Here is a 21,920-nt window from a genome sequence, read left to right on the forward strand (position 1 = left end):
AGTCACCGTGGAGTTATTGAGTCTGTTTAGCTGAGTGGAGAGCTCGCTTGGGTCCATGAAGATGACTTCTGTTTTGTTTTATCAGCCGTTTTACTGCCTTGTTACAGACACTGTTTGGAAACAATTAATGTATGTAAATAAACATTTATAAAGTCTTTCATACCGGTATATGTTCCAGTGTGGATAATGTATGTAAAAATAGAAATTCGTTCTAAAATTTGGCGGGTGTGGCTTAAATACCAGTGTGCTCTATGGTTTGTAAGTTTTACAATATAACTAAAACAATTCTTACTTACTAAAGCGTCCCATGTGTGATGTCTGTAGGAGTGTTTTCATGCATATTTGTACGTGCTATCGTGATGTAATGTAGCTAACGTCGTTAGCATTAGCGAATATGCTAACACGTTTACGAGTGCCTGTGTTAGTTTTATTAACTTACAATGACATTATTTTTGTATTGTTCCAGTTTCACAAATTCCCCAAAACGTCACCGTGGAGTTATTGAGTCTGTTTAGCTGAGTGGAGAGCTAGCTTGGGTCCATGAGGATGACTTCTGTTTTGTTTTATCATCCGTTTTACTGCCTTGTTACAGACACTGTTTGGAAACAATTAATGTATGTAAATAAACATTTATAAAGTCTTTCATACCGGTATATGTTCCAGTGCGGCGAATGTATGTAAAAATAGAAATGTCTTCTAATATTTGGTGGGCGTGGCTTAAATACCCGTGTGCTCTATGGTTTGTAAGTTTTATAATATAACTAAAACAATTCTTACTTACTAAAGCGTCCCATGTGTGATGTCTGTAGGAGTGTTTTCATGCATATTTGTACGTGCTATCGTAATGTAATGTAGCTAGCGTCGTTAGCATTAGCGAATATGCTAACAAGTGTATGGGTGTCTGTGTTTTTATTATTACTTACAATGACATTCTTTTTGTATTATTTCACTTTCACAAATTCACAAAAAAGTCACCGTGGAGTTATTGAGTCTGTTTAGCTGAGTGGAGAGCTCGCTTGGGTCCATAAAGATGACTTCTGTTTTGTTTTATCAGCCGTTTTACTGCCTTGTTACAGACACTGTTTGGAAACAATTAATGTATGTAAATAAACATTTATTAAGTCTTTCATACTGGTATATGTTCCAGTGCGGCGAATATATGTAAAAATAGAAATGTATTAGACAATTTGGTGGGTGTGGCTTAAAATAGGGTATTGAGAATGACGAGCCAGACAACAATGTTGTGTTGATGGCTTCGCTCCCTGCAAGTAATTATTTCACTGGCCTTTAAGGTCACATCCGTGTGTGTGTTGTCGTTAAAAGTCAGCGCACACACACACATCCTGTGATGGATGAAACATGTCTCCCTCAGCTTGTGCCAGCTGTCATGTCCGCCGTGCACCTGACAGGTGATGTGGTGCTGCGGACAAAAGGCAGCACGCCTGACTTCATGCCTTCACAGAGGAGATGTTTGGCGTCATGTCCAGTGTCACGCATGAAGAAGTTACAGGACCACTGGTGGTGTGTGTGTGTGTGTGTGTGTGTGTGTGTGTGTGTGTGTGTGTGTGTGTGTGTGTGTGCGTGTGTGTGTGTGCGCCTAAGGGTTAAACGTGGGAGTGTGTGTGTGTGTGTTTGTCATGCTTTGTGTTTTCTCTCTGCGTAGGGTGTGCTGCCCACCCCGTGGCAGACTCAGCAGCAGGCCTCCGTCTTACCCAGCATGCACCAGTGCAGACAGAGTGAGTCACTAACAACGCTTTGCTGCTTACTCCTGTCATCTTTTCACTAAACTTTATTTTGGCAGCCGTCTCTCGCCTCTTGTGGTCTCCATTTGTCTTCTTGCTGTCACTTCATTCCTGCCATGCTCCTCCTTCTCAACCTCACACACATCATTCAGCAGGACTGTGCCCATGCAACTTGTTCACTGATATCAGCACAAATCATACCTACTGTTAGCATTCTGTCGTATCGCTTACGAGTAAACACGCTGCAGGGCTGCTTGTATCGGACATGATATCGCACACACAGGTAAACACGCTGCAGGGCTGCTTGTATCGCACATAATATCGCACACAAGTAAACATTCTGCAGGACTGCTTGTATCACACATGATATCGCACACGAGTAAACATGCTGAAGGACTGCTTGTATTGCACATGAGATCACACACAAGTAAACACACTGCAGGACTGCTTGTATCGCACATGATATCGCACACAAGTAAACACGCTGCAGGACTGCTTGTATCGCACACAAGCAAACACGCTGCAGGACTGTTTGTAATGCACATTACATCGCACACACAAACACGCTGCAGGGCTGCTTGTATCGCACATGATATCGCACACAAGCAAACATGCTGCGGGACTGCTTGTATCGCACATTATATTGCACACGAGTAAACACGCTGCAGGACTGCTTGTATCGGACATGATATTGCACACACAGGTAAACACGCTGCAGTGCTGCTTGTATCGGACATGATATCGCACACACAGGTAAACACGCTGCAGGGCTGCTTGTATCGCACATTATGTCACTCAGGAGTAAACACGCTGCAGGGGCTGCTTGTATCGCACATTATATCGCACACAACCAAACATGCTGCGGGACTGCTTGTATCGCACATGATATCGCATACGAGTATACACGCTTCAGGGCTGCTTGTATCACACATGATATCACACACAAGTAAACACGCTGCAGGGCTGCTTGTATCGCACATGATATCGCACACAAGCAAACATGCTGCGGGACTGCTTGTATCGCACATTATATTGCACACGAGTAAACACGCTGCAGGACTGCTTGTATCGGACATGATATTGCACACACAGGTAAACACGCTGCAGTGCTGCTTGTATCGGACATGATATCGCACACACAGGTAAACACGCTGCAGGGCTGCTTGTATCGCACATTATGTCACTCAGGAGTAAACACGCTGCGGGACTGCTTGTATCGCACATGATATCGCACACAAGCAAACATTCTGCAGGACTGCTTGTATCGCACATGATATCGCATACGAGTATACACGCTGCAGGGCTGCTTGTATCACACATGATATCGCACACACGCAAACATTCTGCAGGACTGCTTGTATCGCACATTATATCGCACACGAGTAAACACGCTGCAGGACTGCTTGCATTGCACATGATATCGCATACTAGTAAACACGCTGCAGGGCTGCTTGTATCGCACATGATATCGCACACAAGCAAACATTCTGCAGGACTGCTTGTATCGCACATTATATCGCACACGAGTAAACACGCTGCAAGACTGCTTGTATCGCACATGATATCGCATACGAGTAAACACGCTGCAGGGCTACTTGTATCGCACATGATATCGCACGCAAGCAAACATTCTGCAGGACTGCTTGTATCGCACATTATATCGCACACGAGTAAACACATGCTGCAGGACTGCTTGTATCGCACATGATATCGCATACGAGTATACATGCTTCAGGGCTGCTTGTATCACACATTATATTGCACACAAGTAAACACGCTGCGGGACTGCTTGTATCGCACATTATATCGCACACGAGTAAACACGCTGCAGGACTGCTTGTATCGCAGATGATATCACATACGAGTATACACGCTTCAGGGCTGCTTGTATCGCACATGATATCACACACAAGTAAACACTGCGGGGATGCTTGTATCGCACATGATATTGCACACGAGTATACACGCTTCAGGGCTGCTTGTATCGCACATTATATCACACACAAGTAAACACGCTGCGGGGCTGCTTGTATCGCACATGATATCGCACACAAGTAAACATGCTGCAGGGCTGCTTCACACATGATATCACACACGAATAAACACGCTGCAGGACTGCTTGTATCGCACATGCTATCACACACGAGTAAACACGCTGCAGGGCTGCTTGTATCGCACATGATATCACACTCAAGTTGACATGCTGCAGGACTGCTTGTATCACACATGATATCACACACAAGTAAACACGCTGCAGGACTGCTTGTATCGCACATGATATCACACACAAGTAAACACGCTGTAGGACTGCTTGTATCACACATGATATCACACACGAGTAAACACGCTGCGGGGCTGCTTGTATCGCACATGATATCACACACGAGTAAACACGCTGCAGGGCTGCTTGCATCGCACATGATATCGCACACAAGCAAACATTCTGCAAGGCTGCTTGTATTGCACATGATATCACACACGAGTAAACACTCAGCATGACTGCTTGTATCGCACATGATATCGCATACGAGTAAACACTGCGGGGATGCTTGTATCACACATGATATCACACACGAGTAAACATGCTGCAGGACTGCTTGTATCGCACATGATATCACACACTAGTTGACACGCTACAGGACTTCTTGTATCGCACATGATATCACACACAACCAAACATACTGCAGGACTGCTTGTATCGCACATGATATCGCGCACACGTGAACACGCTGCAGGGTTGCTTGTATCGCACATGATATCGCACAGAAGTAAACACGCTGCGGGGCTGCTTGTATCACACATGATATCACACACGAGTAAACACGCTGCGGTGGATGCTTGTACCGCACATGATATCACACACAAGTAAACACTGCGGGGATGCTTGTATCACACATGATATCGCACACAAGTAAACACGCTGCAGGACTGCTTGTATCGCACATGATATCACACACAAGTAAACACGCTGCAGGACTGCTTGTATCGCACATGCTAGAAGTGCAGCAGTTGAATGTAATATCATTTATATCGCTGATACGGGAACAGGATCCAAGATATGAGATGAATCCACACAGTGAGTGTTCTTATGACAAGGTTGTTGAGTGGTTGTCGCACACTGACAGAGTGAGTGATGTCATCATAGAGCACGTCTACATGCTGAGGTCACAGGAAGTGGATCATTAAATGGCAGGAAATGTGAGACAAAGAAGAACCCACGCTGTGCTCTTCTCATCGCAACTTTGAGTCATCAGCGGGGGAGAAATAAATGTTGATGAACACTCAGCTTTATGTCATCACTCTTCTCTTTCTGTATCTGATCACACTTTTTTTTGGCAAGAGTGTCTACACTGAATGTTCTCTACAAACCCCGTTTCCATATGAGTTGGGAAATTGTGTTAGATGTAAATATAAACGGAATACAATGATTTGCAAATCCTTTTCATGCTACAAAGACAACATATTTGATGTTCAAACTCATAAACTTTTATTTTTTTGCACATAATCATTAACTTTAGAATGTGATGCCAGCAACACGTGACAAAGAAGTTGGAACAAATGGCAAAAAAGACTGAGAAAGTTGAGGAATGCTCATCAAACACTTATTTTGGAACATCCCACAGGTGTGCAGGCTAATTGGGAACAGGTGGGTGCCATGATTGGCTATAAAAGTAGATTCCAAGTCTTTCACAAGAAAGGATGGGGCGAGGTACACCCCTTTGTCCACAACTGCGTGAGCAAATTGTCGAACAGTTTAAGAACAACGTTTCTCAAAGTGCAATTGCAAGAAATTGAGGGATTTCAACGTCTACGGTCCATAATATCATCAAAAGGTTCAGAGAATCTGGAGAAATCACTCCACGTAAGCGGCATGGCCGGAAACCAACATTGAATGACCGTGACCTTCCATCCCTTGTATCAAAAACCGACATCAATCTCTAAAGGATATCACCACATGGGCTCAGGAACACTTCAGAAAACCACTGTCGCTAAATACATTTGTTTGCTACATCTGTAAGTGCAAGTTAAAGCTCTACTATGCAAAGTGAAAGCCATTTATCAACAACACCCGGAAACGCCGCCGGCTTCTCTGGGCCCGAGATCATCTAAGATGGACTCATGCAAAGTGGAAAAGTAGTTCTGTGGTCTGACGAGTCCACATTTCAAATTGTTTTTGGAAATTTTCGACATCGTGTCATCCGGACCAAGACGTAAAGTGTAAAAGGCAACATGTGTGATGGTATGGGGGTGTATTAGTGGCCAAGACATGGGTAACTTACACATCTGTGAAGGCACCATTAATGCTGAAAGGTACATACAGCTTTTGGAGCAACATATGCTGCCATCTAAGCGTCGTCTTTTTCATGGACGCCCCTGCTTATTTCAGCAAGATGCCAAGCCACATTCTGCACGTGTTACAACAGCGTGGCTTCGTAAAAAAAAAGAGTGCGGGTACTTTCCTGGTCCCGCCTGCAGTCCAGACCTGTCTCCCATCAAAAATGTGTGGCGCATTATGAAGCGTAAAATACGACAGCGGAGACCCCCGGACTGTTGAACGACTGAAGCTCTACATAAAACAAGAATGGGAAAAGAATTCCACTTTCAAAGCTTCAACAATTAGTTTCCTCAGTTCCCAATCGTTTATTGAGTGTTGTTAAAAGGAAAGGCCATGTAACACAGTGGTGAACATGCCCTTTCCCAACTACTTTGTCACGTGTTGCAGCCATGAAATTCTAAGTTAATTATTTATTTGCAAAAAAAAAAAAAGGTTTATGAGTTTGAACATCAAATATGTTGTCTTTGTAGCATATTCAACTGAATATGGCTTGAAAAGGATTTGCAAATCATTGTATTCCGTTTGTATTTACATCTAACACAATTTCCCAACTCATATGGAAACGGGGTTTGTATAAGTGCAATCATGTGTTTGCACTTCCTGTTATCACTACTTACACTTCCTGTCACTTCCTGTTATTACTTCTTACATTAATGCCAGCTTCATTGAATCGCACATGACATCACACACAAGTAAACACGCTGCAGGGCTGCTTGCATCGCACATGATATCGCACACAAGCAAACATTCCGCAGGACTGCTTGTATCGCACATTAAATCGCACACGAGCAAACACGCCGCAGGGCTGCTTGTATCGCACATGATATCGCATACGAGTAAACACGCTGCAGGGCTGCTTGCATCGCACATGATATCGCACACAAGCAAACATTCCGCAGGACTGCTTGTATCGCACATTATATCGCACACGAGTAAACACGCTGCAGGACTGTTTATATCGCACATGATATCGCATACGAGTAAACACGCTGCAGGGCTGCTTGTATCGCACATGATATCGCACACAAGCAAACATTCCGCAGGACTGCTTGTATCGCACATTATATCGCACACGAGTAAACACGCTGCAGGACTGCTTGTATCGCACATGACATCGCATACGAGTAAACACACTTCAGGGCTGCTTGTATCACACATGATATCGCACACAAGCAAACATTTTGCAGGACTGCTTGTATCGCACATTAAATCGCACACGGGTAAACACGCTGCAGAACTGCTTGTATCGCACATGATATCGCATACGAGTAAACACGCTGCAGGGCTGCTTGCATCGCACATGATTTCGCACACAAGCAAAAATTCCGCAGGACTGCTTGCATCGCACACGAGTAAACACGCTGCAGGTCTGCTTGTATCGCACATGATATCGCATACGAGTAAACACGCTGCAGGGCTGCTTGCATCGCACATGATTTCGCACACAAGCAAAAATTCCGCAGGACTGCTTGCATCGCACACGAGTAAACACGCTGCAGGTCTGCTTGTATCGCACATGATATCGCATACGAGTAAACACGCTGCAGGGCTGCTTGCATCGCACATGATATCGCACACAAGCAAACATTCTGCAGGACTGCTTGTATCGCACATTATATCGCACACGAGTAAACACGCTGCAGGACTGCTTGTATCGCACATGACATCGCATACGAGTATACACACTTCAGGGCTGCTTGTATCACACATGATATCACACACAAGTAAACACCGAGGGGATGCTTGTATCACACATGATATCGCACACGAGTAAACACGCTGCGGGGCTGCTTGTATCGCACATGATATTGCACACGAGTAAACATGCCGCAGGGCTGCTGGCATCGCACATGATATCACACACAAGTAAACACGCTGCAGGGCTGCTTGTATCACACATGATATCACACACGAGTAAACATGCTGCAGGGCTGCTTGTATCACACATGATATCACACACAAGTAAACACGCTGCAGGACTGCTTGTATCGCACATGATATCGCATACGAGTATACACACTTCAGGGACGCTTGTATCACACATGATATCGCACACGAGTAAACACGCTGCGGGGCTGCTTGTATCGCACATAATATCACACACTGAATATGCAAATGAGCTGTGGCTTCATACCACCTCTGATTGGCTCATGTCTCCAAACAATATGTTCCATTAGAAGTAAGATAATTCTGTAGTGAAAAAGTGTGTATTTATTAAGTGTTGAACGCTTCATAAGCGTGAGAGGAAGTCAGCAAAACATTAACAAGAATGCACAGTGTGACTCCAACTGGTGTGTGTGTGTGTGTGTGTGTGTGTGTGTGTGTGTGTGTGTGTGTGTGTGTGTGTCTTTGTGTCTCTTTTCTCCTGGTCATGCTCCCTCCCTGCCCACACGTAATAACTGTGGCCAGGCGTGGAGCCGCTGATGCAGTACTTGACTGAGCAGCCATGGTACAGTGGAAGTTCAAGCATGCTCTTCTTCTTCTTCTTCTTGTCGCATGCTTCTTTCTGCAGGTCGCACTGACATGCTTCCTCTTCTTATTTCCTTCTGTTGCCTCGTCGTTTTTTGTGTCTTGATTTGAAGCAAGTGGACTGCAAGGCCAAAAGTATTGGGACACACCCCGGTCACTGACAATAGAAGGAAAGGTGGAGTTCCCATCAGTCCTCGTGCTACTTCCTGTTACATTTATTTTTCATTATTCCTTTTTTTTTTTTTTTTGAAGTATTTTTTTTGTGTGCATTTTTTGGATTTTGTTATTCTTTATTTTAAATATAATTCTTATTTGTCGTTCTAATCCATCAGTTCTTGCTCAAACTTTCAGAGCATGCAGAAATGAAGTTAATTTTGAACGTATAAAAGTCAGTATTATATCATTTGATAACATGAAAACTAATTCATATTCAAATAAATGAGAAAAAGTATCTAAATTTATAATTTGTGTTAATGTCCTAATAATTAACTTTATAAAAAAAAAAAAAAAGGAAATAATTTGGATGTATCACATCTGTTTGTTTTTTATTAAATATTTAAAATTAATAAATTATATAAATAAAAAAGTTTGCTAAAATATATAAAACCACAATTTTAACAAAATATTTGAACTAATTAAATATTCTGTTTAATTGTCATAATATTTGTATTCAATAACTTATGAAATTTTATCAGAAAAACAAATTACTTTTATGATTTTAGTTAAATATTTAAAATAACTAGATTTAGCTAAAATGTCAAATTAATTTATTTAATAAAATATCAAAATTATTTATGAACAAATAATTTATTTAGATTTTTAAAATCTAATTTTTTAAATAATAAAAAGTACCAATTTTGCCAAAAATAAATAATAATAATTATAATAATAATATAATAATAATAATAAATATGCAATAGCATAAATGAATAAAGTTAATACATTTGTAATTAAATATTTAGAATTATAAATACATTGAGCCTGCTGCGATGGAGGTGGCGACTTGTCCAGGGTGTACACCGCCTTCCGCCCGATTGTAGCTGAGATAGGCTCCAGCGCCCCCCGGCACCCCTAAGGGAATAAGCGGTAGAAAATGGATGGAACTTATGAAATTTTATCAGATAAACAAATTACTTTTATGATTTTAGTTAAATATTTAAAATAACTAGATTTAGCTGAAATGTCAAATGAATTTATTTAAAAAAATATCAAAATTATTTATATGAACAAATCATTTATTTAGATTTTTTAATCTAATATTTAAAATAATAAAAGTACCAATTTGGCCAAAAATATTTTTTTGCAAACATTTTAAATGTTGATTCACTTTATCCAATAAAGTAAAATATGCAATAGCATAAATGAATAAAGTTAATACATTTGTAATTAAATATTTAGAATTATAAATACATTGAGCCTGCTGCGATGGAGGTGGCGACTTGTCCAGGGTGTACCCCGCCTTCCGCCCGATTGTAGCTGAGATAGGCTCCAGCGCCCCCCACCACCCCAAAGGGAATAAGCGGTAGAAAATGGATGGAACTTATGAAATTTTATCAGATAAACAAATTACTTTTATGATTTTAGTTAAATATTTAAAATAACTAGATTTAGCTGAAATGTCAAATTAATTTATTTAATAAAATATCAAAATTATTTATGAACAAATAATTATTTAGATTTTTAAAATCTAATTTTTTAAATAATAAAAAGTACCAATTTTGCCAAAAATATTTTTTTGCAAACATTTTAAATGTTGATTCACTTCATCCAATAAAATAAAATATGCAATAGCATAAATGAATAAAGTTAATACATTTGTAATTAAATATTTAGAATTATAAATACATTGAGCCTGCTGCGATGGAGGTGGCGACTTGTCCAGGGTGTACCCCGCCCTCCGCCCGATTGTAGCTGAGATAGGCTCCAGCGCCCCCCGCCACCCCAAAGGGAATAAGCGGTAGAAAATGGATGGAACTTATGAAATTTTATCAGATAAACAAATTACGTTTATGATTTTAGTTAAATATTTAAAATAACTAGATTTAGCTAAAATGTCAAATGAATTTATTTAAAAAAATATCAAAATTATTTATATGAACAAATCATTTATTTAGATTTTTTAATCTAATATTTAAAATAATCAATAAAAGTACCAATTTTGCCAAAAATATTTTTTTGCAAACATTTTAAATGTTGATTCACTTCATCCAATAAAATAAAATATGCAATAGCATAAATGAATAAAGTTAATACATTTGTAATTAAATATTTAGAATCATAAATACATTGAGCCTGCGATGATGGGGCGACTTGTCCAGGGTGTACCCCGCCCTCCGTCCGATTGTAGCTGAGATAGGCTCCAGCGCCCCCCGCCACCCCAAAGGGAATAAGCGGTAGAAAATGGATGGAACTTATGAAATTTTATCAGATAAACAAATTACTTTTATGATTTTAGTTAAATATTTCAAATAACTAGATTTAGCTTAAATGTCAAATTAATTTATTTAATAAAATATCAAAATTATTTATGAACAAATCATTTATTTAGATTTTTTAATCTAATATTTAAAATAATAAATAAAAGTACCAATTTTGCCAAAAATATTTTTTTGCAAACATTTTAAATGTTGATTCACTTCATCCAATAAAATAAAATATGCAATAGCATAAATGAATAAAGTTAATACATTTGTAATTAAATATTTAGAATCATAAATACATTGAGCCTGCGATGATGTGGCGACTTGTCCAGGGTGTACCCCGCCTTCCGCCCGATTGTAGCTGATATAGGCTCCAGCGCCCCCCGCGACCCCTAAGGGAAAAGCGGTAGAAAATGGATGGATTGATGGAAATACATTGAGCTAAAATGTCAAATTCAATTTACACTTGTGCAGGAAATGAATAAATTATATGAAAATAAAAATGTTTTCTAAAATATATCCATTCACAATTTTAACAAAATATTTGAACATATATTTAAATATTTTGTAAAAATGTCATTATTTTTTATTTAATAACATATGACATTTTATCAGATAAACAAAGGACATTTATGATTTTGATTAAATATTTAAAATACGATTTTTCTAAAATGTGTCATTTTATTCAATAAAATATCAAAATTGTTTATTTATATTTTTTTATCAAATATTTAAAATAATAAATAGAAGTATCAATTTTTCATGAAATATTTTTTTGCTAAACTTTTAAGTGTTAATTCACTTTATCCAATAAAATACAATATGCAATACCTTTAGGAAAATACAAATGTTTGCTAGAATATATAAATTCACAATTTTAACAAAATATTTGAACATATATTTAAATATTTTGTAAAAATGTCATTATTTTTATTTAATAACATATGACATTTTATCAGATAAACAAAGGACATTTATGATTTTAATTAAATATTTAAAATACGATTTTTCTAAAATGTGTCTTTTTATTCAATAAAATATCAAAATTGTTTATTTATATTTTTTTATCAAATATTTAAAATAATAAATAGAAGTATCAATTTTTCATGAAATATTTTTTTGCTAAACTTTTAAGTGTTAATTCACTTTATCCAATAAAATACAATATGCAATACCTTTAGGAAAATACAAATGTTTGCTAGAATATATAAATTCACAATTTTAACAAAATATTTGAACATATATTTAAATATTTTGTAAAAATTTCATTATTTTTATTTAATAACATATGACATTTTATCAGATAAACAAAGGACATTTATGATTTTAATTAAATATTTAAAATACGATTTTTCTAAAATGTGTCATTTTATTCAATAAAATATCAAAATTGTTTATTTATATTTTTTTATCAGATATTTAAAATAATAAATAGAAGTATCAATTTTTCATGAAATATTTTTTTGCTAAACTTTTAAGTGTTAATTCACTTTATCCAATAAAATACAATATGCAATACCTTTAGGAAAATACAAATGTTTGCTAGAATATATAAATTCACAATTTTAACAAAATATTTTAACATATATTTAAATATTTTGTAAAAATGTCATTATTTTTATTTAATAACATATGACATTTTATCAGATAAACAAAGGACATTTATGATTTTAATTAAATATTTAAAATACGATTTTTCTAAAATGTGTCTTTTTATTCAATAAAGTATCAAAATTGTTTATTTATATTTTTTTATCAAATATTTAAAATAATAAATAGAAGTATCAATTTTTCATGAAATATTTTTTTGCTAAACTTTTAAGTGTTAATTCACTTTATCCAATAAAATACAATATGCAATACCTTTAGGAAAATACAAATGTTTGCTAGAATATATAAATTCACAATTTTAACAAAATATTTGAACATATATTTAAATATTTTGTAAAAATGTCATTATTTTTATTTAATAACATATGACATTTTATCAGATAAACAAAGGACATTCATGATTTTAATTAAATATTTAAAATACGATTTTTCTCAAATGTGTCATTTTATTCAATAAAATATCAAAATTGTTTATTTAGATTTTTTATCAAATATTTAAAATAATAAATAGAAGTATCAATTTTTCATGAAATATTTTTTTGCTAAACTTTTAAGTGTTAATTCACTTTATCCAATAAAATACAATATGCAATACCTTTAGGAAAATACAAATGTTTGCTAGAATATATAAATTCACAATTTTAACAAAATATTTGAACATATATTTAAATATTTTGTAAAAATTTCATTATTTTTATTTAATAACATATGACATTTTATCAGATAAACAAAGGACATTTATGATTTTAATTAAATATTTAAAATACGATTTTTCTAAAATGTGTCATTTTATTCAATAAAATACCAAAATTGTTTATTTATATTTTTTATCAAATATTTTAAATAATAAATAGAAGTATCAATTTTTCATGAAATATTTTTCTGCTAAACTTTTAAGTGTTAATTCACTTTATCCAATAAAATACAATATGCAATACCTTTAGGATAATACAAATGTTTGCTAGAATATATAAATTCACAATTTTAACAAAATATTTGAACATATATTTAAATATTTTGTAAAAATGTCATTATTTTTATTTAATAACATATGACATTTTATCAGATAAACAAAGGACATTTATGATTTTGATTAAATATTTAAAATACGATTTTTCTAAAATGTGTCATTTTATTCAATAAAATATCAAAATTGTTTATTTAGATTTTTTATCAAATATTTAAAATAATAAATAGAAGTATCAATAAAGTGGATAATTCACTTTATCCAATAAAATACAATATGCAATACCTTTAGGAAAATACAAATGTTTGCTAGATTATATAAATTCACAATTTTAACAAAATATTTGAACACATATTTAAATATTTTGTCATTATTTTTATTTAATAAAATACCTACAAAATATTATCAGATTAACAAATGACATTTATGATTTTAAATAAATATTTTTATTCAATAAAATATCAAAATTATTTATTTAGATTTGTTATCAAATATTTAAAATAATAAATAGAAGTATCAATAAAGTGGATAATTCACTTTATCCAATAAAATACAATATGCAATACCTTTAGGAAAATATAAATGTTTGCTAGGTTATATAAATTTACAATTTTAACAAAATATTTGAACACATATTTAAATATTTTGTCATTATTTTTATTTAATAAAATACCTACAAAATATTATCAGATTAACAAATGACATTTATGATTTTAAATAAATATTTGTATTCAATAAAATATCAAAATTATTTATTTAGATTTGTTATCAAATATTTAAAATAATAAATAGAAGTATCAATAAAGTGGATAATTCACTTTATCCAATAAAATACAATATACAATACCTTTAGGAAAATATAAATGTTTGCTAGGTTATATACATTTACAATTTTAACAAAATATTTGAACACATATTTAAATATTTTGTCATTATTTTTATTTAATAAAATACCTACAAAATATTATCAGATTAACAAATGACATTTATGATTTTAAATAAATATTTGTATTCAATAAAATATCAAAATTATTTATTTAGATTTGTTATCAAATATTTAAAATAATAAATAGAAGTATCAATAAAGTGGATAATTCACTTTATCCAATAAAATACAATATGCAATACCTTTAGGAAAATATAAATGTTTGCTAGGTTATATAAATTCACAATTTTAACAAAATATTTGAACACATATTTAAATATTTTGTCATTATTTTTATTTAATAAAATACCTACAAAATATTATCAGATTAACAAATGACATTTATGATTTTAAATAAATATTTGTATTCAATAAAATATCAAAATTATTTATTTAGATTTGTTATCCATCCATCCATCCATTTTCTACCGCTTATTCCCTTTGGGGTCGCGGGGGGCGCTGGAGCCTATCTCAGCTACAATCGGGCGGAAGGCGGGGTACACCCTGGACAAGTCGCTTATCAAATATTTAAAATAATAAATAGAAGTATCAATAAAGTGGATAATTCACTTTATCCAATAAAATACAATATGCAATACCTTTAGGAAAATACAAATGTTTGCTAGGTTATATAAATTCACAATTTTAACAAAATATTTGAACATATATTTAAATATTTTGTCATTATTTTTTATTTAATAACATACCTACAAAATATTATCAGATTAACAAATGACATTTATGATTTTAAATAAATATTTTTATTCAATAAAATATCAAAATTATTTATTTAGATTTGTTATCAAATATTTAAAATAATAAATAGAAGTATCAATAAAGTGGATAATTCACTTTATCCAATAAAATACAATATGCAATACCTTTAGGAAAATACAAATGTTTGCTGGATTATATAAATTCACAATTTTAACAAAATATTTGAACACATATTTAAATATTTTGTCATTATTTTTATTTAATAAAATACCTACAAAATATTATCAGATTAACAAATGACATTTATGATTTTAAATAAATATTTGTATTCAATAAAATATCAAAATTATTTATTTAGATTTGTTATCAAATATTTAAAATAATAAATAGAAGTATCAATAAAGTGGATAATTCACTTTATCCAATAAAATACAATATGCAATACTTTTAGGAAAATCTAAATGTTTGCTAGGTTATATAAATTCACAATTTTAACAAAATATTTGAACACATATTTAAATATTTTGTCATTATTTTTATTTAATAAAATACCTACAAAATATTATCAGATTAACAAATGACATTTATGATTTTAAATAAATATTTGTATTCAATAAAATATCAAAATTATTTATTTAAATTTGTTATCAAATATTTAAAATAATAAATAGAAGTATCAATAAAGTGGATAATTCACTTTATCCAATAAAATACAATATGCAATACCTTTAGGAAAATATAAATGTTTGCTAGGTTATATAAATTTACAATTTTAACAAAATATTTGAACACATATTTAAATATTTTGTCATTATTTTTATTTAATAAAATACCTACAAAATATTATCAGATTAACAAATGACATTTATGATTTTAAATAAATATTTGTATTCAATAAAATATCAAAATTATTTATTTAGATTTGTTATCAAATATTTCAAATAATAAATAGAAGTATCAATAAAGTGGATAATTCACTTTATCCAATAAAATACAATATGCAATACCTTTAGGAAAATATAAATGTTTGCTCGGTTATATAAATTCACAATTTTAACAAAATATTTGAACACATATTTAAATATTTTGTCATTATTTTTTATTTAATAAAATACCTACAAAATATTATCAGATTAACAAATGACATTTATGATTTTAAATAAATATTTGTATTCAATAAAATATCAAAATTATTTATTTAGATTTGTTATCAAATATTTAAAATAATAAATAGAAGTATCAATAAAGTGGATAATTCACTTTATCCAATAAAATACAATATGCAATACCTTTAGGAAAATATAAATGTTTGCTAGGTTATATACATTTACAATTTTAACAAAATATTTGAACACATATTTGAATATTTTGTCATTATTTTTATTTAATAAAATACCTACAAAATATTATCAGATTAACAAATGACATTTATGATTTTAAATAAATATTTGTATTCAATAAAATATCAAAATTATTTATTTAGATTTGTTATCAAATATTTAAAATAATAAATAGAAGTATCAATAAAGTGGATAATTCACTTTATCCAATAAAATACAATATGCAATACCTTTAGGAAAATATAAATGTTTGCTAGGTTATATAAATTCACAATTTTAACAAAATATTTGAACACATATTTAAATATTTTGTCATTATTTTTATTTAATAAAATACCTACAAAATATTATCAGATTAACAAATGACATTTATGATTTTAAATAAATATTTTTATTCAATAAAATATCAAAATTATTTATTTAGATTTGTTATCAAATATTTAAAATAATAAATAGAAGTATCAATAAAGTGGATAATTCACTTTATCCAATAAAATACAATATGCAATACCTTTAGGAAAATACAAATGTTTGCTAGATTATATAAATTCACAATTTTAACAAAATATTTGAACACATATTTAAATATTTTGTCATTATTTTTATTTAATAAAATACCTACAAAATATTATCAGATTAACAAATGACATTTATGATTTTTAAATAAATATTTGTATTCAATAAAATATCAAAATTATTTATTTAGATTTGTTATCAAATATTTAAAATAATAAATAGAAGTATCAATAAAGTGGATAATTCACTTTATCCAATAAAATACAATATGCAATACCTTTAGGAAAATACAAATGTTTGCTAGGTTATATAAATTCACAATTTTAACAAAATATTTGAACACATATTTAAATATTTTGTCATTATTTTTATTTAATAAAATACCTACAAAATATTATCAGATTAACAAATGACATTTATGATTTTAAATAAATAATTGTATTCAATAAAATATCAAAATTATTTATTTAGATTTGTTATCAAATATTTAAAATAATAACTAGAAGTATCAATAAAGTGGATAATTCACTTTATCCAATAAAATACAATATGCAATACCTTTAGGAAAATACAAATGTTTGCTGGATTATATAAATTCACAATTTTAACAAAATATTTGAACACATGTTTAAATATTTTGTCATTATTTTTATTTAATAAAATACCTACAAAATATTATCAGATTAACAAATTACATTTATGATTTTAAATAAATATTTGTATTCAATAAAATATCAAAATTATTTATTTAGATTTGTTATCAAATATTTAAAATAATAAATAGAAGTATCAATAAAGTGGATAATTCACTTTATCCAATAAAATACAATATGCAATACCTTTAGGAAAATACAAATGTTTGCTGGATTATATAAATTCACAATTTTAACAAAATATTTGAACACATATTTAAATATTTTGTCATTATTTTTATTTAATAAAATACCTACAAAATATTATCAGATTAACAAATGACATTTATGATTTTAAATAAATATTTTTATTCAATAAAATATCAAAATTATTTACATTAACAAATAATGTATTTAGATTTGTATTCAAATATTTAAAATAATAAACAGAAGTACCGTTTTCTGCTCCAATATTGTTTTGCAAAAATGTTAATTCACTTTATCCAATAAAATACAACATGCAATAATAATTAAATATTTAAAATAATAATTTCAATTTAAACCTATCCATTTGGAAAATAAAAGGTTTTGCTCATTTGTCAAATCTACACGTAAAAATATATCACAATGATATTTGTGTGACGCCATTGTTGTAATTGTGTCTTTTTAGAATGGAATGTTTTTTCAACGACTGCCTCAGAGTGCTTGAGTTTGTAAATGTTCATGGTGAGATGAGAAAAAGTTCCAAGAGAAGACGTGTCATTCAGACAATTATTGACCGTCCGTGTTCTCACGTCCAAATCACCTTTTCCACCAGCATCTAGAAACACCACGGTCGTCTAATCCAGCTTGGAAATGGAGTGGCACCACATTAGTGTGCTCGTATGATGATGATGATGATGACACTCTGCTCCTAAACAGTGGAATATTTATTTTCCAATCCACTTTATTTGTATAGCACATTTAGTCTTAATCAGATTTGTCTGGCAAAGGCCATTTTTGTTTTTTAATTTTCTCAACGGTGATAAAAAGCTGGGGGATGAAATGGGTCTTAAAATGATGTCGTCCTCCTCCTCCTCATTGTTTCTTTTTTGTAGTCGGGCGCTCACGGTGTTTGCCAGTAATGTGCAGCAGCCGGAAAATAAGCAAGGTTGCTGTACAACACGTACTGGAGAGGCTATAAATACGTGCAGCTAACAACTGTTCTGTCACTTTTAGAACAGCAATGTTCCAATTTCACTTCACTTTAGCATTTAAAAAAAAATAGTACGTGGACTAGAGTTGAGCGCTACACCGCTACTAATAAAGTACCTTTACAAGTACATGTTGGTACCAAGAGGAGTGTGAGGGCATTTAGTAATACATGTTGGTACCAAGAGGAGTGTGAGGGCATTTAGTAATACATGTTGGTACCAAGAGGAGTGTGAGGACATTTAGTAATACATGTTGGTACCAAGAGGAGTGTGGGGACATTTAGTAATACATGTTGGTACCAAGAGGAGTGCATTTAATAATACATGTTGGTACCAAGAGGAGTGCATTTAATAATGCATGTTGGTACCAAGAGGAGTGCATTTAGTAATACATGTTGGTACCTAGAGGAGTGTGGGGGCATTTAGTAATACATGTTGGTACCAAGTGGAGTGTGGGGGCATTTAGTAATACATGTTGGTACCAAGAGGAGTGCATTTAGTAATACATGTTGGTACCAAGAGGAGTGCATTTAGTAATACATGTTGGTACCAAGAGGAGTGCATTTAGTAATACATGTTGGTACCTAAAGGAGTGTGGGGGCATTTAGTAATACATGTTGGTACCAAGAGGAGTGTGGGGACATTTAATAATACATGTTGGTACCAAGAGGAGTGCAATTAGTAATACATGTTGGTACCAAGAGGAGTGCAATTAGTAATGCATGTTGGTACCAAGAGGAGTGCATTTAGTAATACATGTTGGTACCAAGAGGAGTGTGAGGGCATTTAGTAATACATGTTGGTACCAAGAGGAGTGTGAGGACATTTAGTAATACATGTTGGTACCAAGAGGAGTGTGGGGACATTTAGTAATACATGTTGGTACCAAGAGGAGTGCATTTAATAATACATGTTGGTACCAAGAGGAGTGCATTTAATAATGCATGTTGGTACCAAGAGGAGTGCATTTAGTAATACATGTTGGTACCTAGAGGAGTGTGGGGGCATTTAGTAATACATGTTGGTACCAAGTGGAGTGTGGGGGCATTTAGTAATACATGTTGGTACCAAGAGGAGTGCATTTAGTAATACATGTTGGTACCAAGAGGAGTGCATTTAGTAATACATGTTGGTACCAAGAGGAGTGCATTTAGTAATACATGTTGGTACCTAAAGGAGTGTGGGGGCATTTAGTAATACATGTTGGTACCAAGAGGAGTGTGGGGACATTTAATAATACATGTTGGTACCAAGAGGAGTGCAATTAGTAATACATGTTGGTACCAAGAGGAGTGCAATTAGTAATGCATGTTGGTACCAAGAGGAGTGCATTTAGTAATACATGTTGGTACCAAGAGGAGTGTGGGGACATTTAATAATACATGTTGGTACCAAGAGGAGTGCAATTAGTAATACATGTTGGTACCAAGAGGAGTGCAATTAGTAATACATGTTGGTACCAAGAGGAGTGTGAGGACATTTAGTAATACAAGTTGGTACCAAGAGGAGTGTGGGGACATTTAATAATATATGTTGGTACCAAGAGGAGTGTGGGTACGTTTAGTAATACATGTTGGTACCAAGAGGAGTGTGGGGACATTTAGTAATACATGTTGGTACCAAGAGGAGTGTGGGGACATTTAATAATACATGTTGGTACCAAGAGGAGTGCAATTAGTAATACATGTTGGTACCAAGAGGAGTGCAATTAGTAATGCATGTTGGTACCAAGAGGAGTGCATTTAGTAATACATGTTGGTACCAAGAGGAGTGTGGGGACATTTAATAATACATGTTGGTACCAAGAGGAGTGCAATTAGTAATACATGTTGGTACCAAGAGGAGTGCAATTAGTAATACATGTTGGTACCTAGAGGAGTGTGGGGGCATTTAGTAATACATGTTGGTACCAAGAGGAGTGTAGGGACATTTAATAATACATGTTGGTACCAAGAGGAGTGCAATTAGTAATACATGTTGGTACCAAGAGGAGTGCAATTAGTAATACATGTTGGTACCAAGAGGAGTGCATTTAGTAATACATGTTGGTACCAAGAGGAGTGTGAGGACATTTAATAATACATGTTGGTACCAAGAGGAGTGCATTTAGTAATACATGTTGGTACCAAAAGGAGTGCATTTAGTAATACATGTTGGTACCAAGAGGAGTGCATTTAGTAATACATGTTGGTACCAAGAGGAGTGCATTTAGTAATACATGTTGGTACCAAGAGGAGTGTGAGGACATTTAATAATACATGTTGGTACCAAGAGGAGTGCATTTAGTAATACATGTTGGTACCAAGAGGAGTGCATTTAGTAATACATGTTGGTACCAAGAGGAGTGTGGGGACATTTAATAATACATGTTGGTACCAAGAGGAGTGCATTTAGTAATACATGTTGGTTCTAAGAGGAGTGTGGGGGCATTTAGTAATACATGTTGGTACCAAGAGGAGTGCATTTAGTAATACATGTTGGTACCAAGAGGAGTGTGAGGACATTTAGTAATACATGTTGGTACCAAGAGGAGTGTGAGGACATTTAGTAATACATGTTGGTACCAAGAGGAGTGTGAGGACATTTAGTAATACATGTTGGTACCAAGAGGAGTGCATTTAGTAATACATGTTGGTACCAAGAGGAGTGTGAGGACATTTAGTAATACATGTTGGTACCAAGAGGAGTGTGAGGACATTTAGTAATACATGTTGGTACCAAGAGGAGTGTGAGGACATTTAGTAATACATGTTGGTACCAAGAGGAGTGTGGGTACATTTAATAATACATGTTGGTACCAAGAGGAGTGCATTTAGTAATACATGTTGGTTCTAAGAGGAGTGTGGGGGCATTTAGTAATACATGTTGGTACCAAGAGGAGTGCATTTAGTAATACATGTTGGTACCAAGAGGAGTGTGAGGACATTTAGTAATACATGTTGGTACCAAGAGGAGTGTGAGGACATTTAGTAATACATGTTGGTACCAAGAGGAGTGTGAGGACATTTAGTAATACATGTTGGTACCAAGAGGAGTGCATTTAGTAATACAT

General features: G+C 32.9%; 1 protein-coding gene across 6 annotated transcripts in view; it reads left to right on the top strand.

Moving 5' to 3' along the window:
- ccser2a (coiled-coil serine-rich protein 2a) overlaps positions 1-21,920 on the top strand; it is a 150,217-nt gene that overhangs the window by 122,314 nt on the left and 5,983 nt on the right. For 2 of the 6 annotated variants that reach the window (XM_061968513.1, XM_061968522.1), the window contains one exon: positions 1,664-1,736. The exons of 3 other annotated variants lie outside the window; for them this stretch is intronic. In XM_061968513.1, the coding sequence (XP_061824497.1) occupies positions 1,664-1,736 (73 nt within the window). Of the gene's footprint in view, positions 1-1,663; positions 1,737-4,887; positions 5,051-21,920 lie in introns of those variants that run through there. One more of the 6 variants, XM_061968530.1, reaches the window with a different exon arrangement.

The sequence above is a fragment of the Nerophis lumbriciformis genome, linkage group LG02, assembly GCF_033978685.3.
Source record: "Nerophis lumbriciformis linkage group LG02, RoL_Nlum_v2.1, whole genome shotgun sequence".
Lineage (NCBI taxonomy): Eukaryota > Metazoa > Chordata > Actinopteri > Syngnathiformes > Syngnathidae > Nerophis > Nerophis lumbriciformis.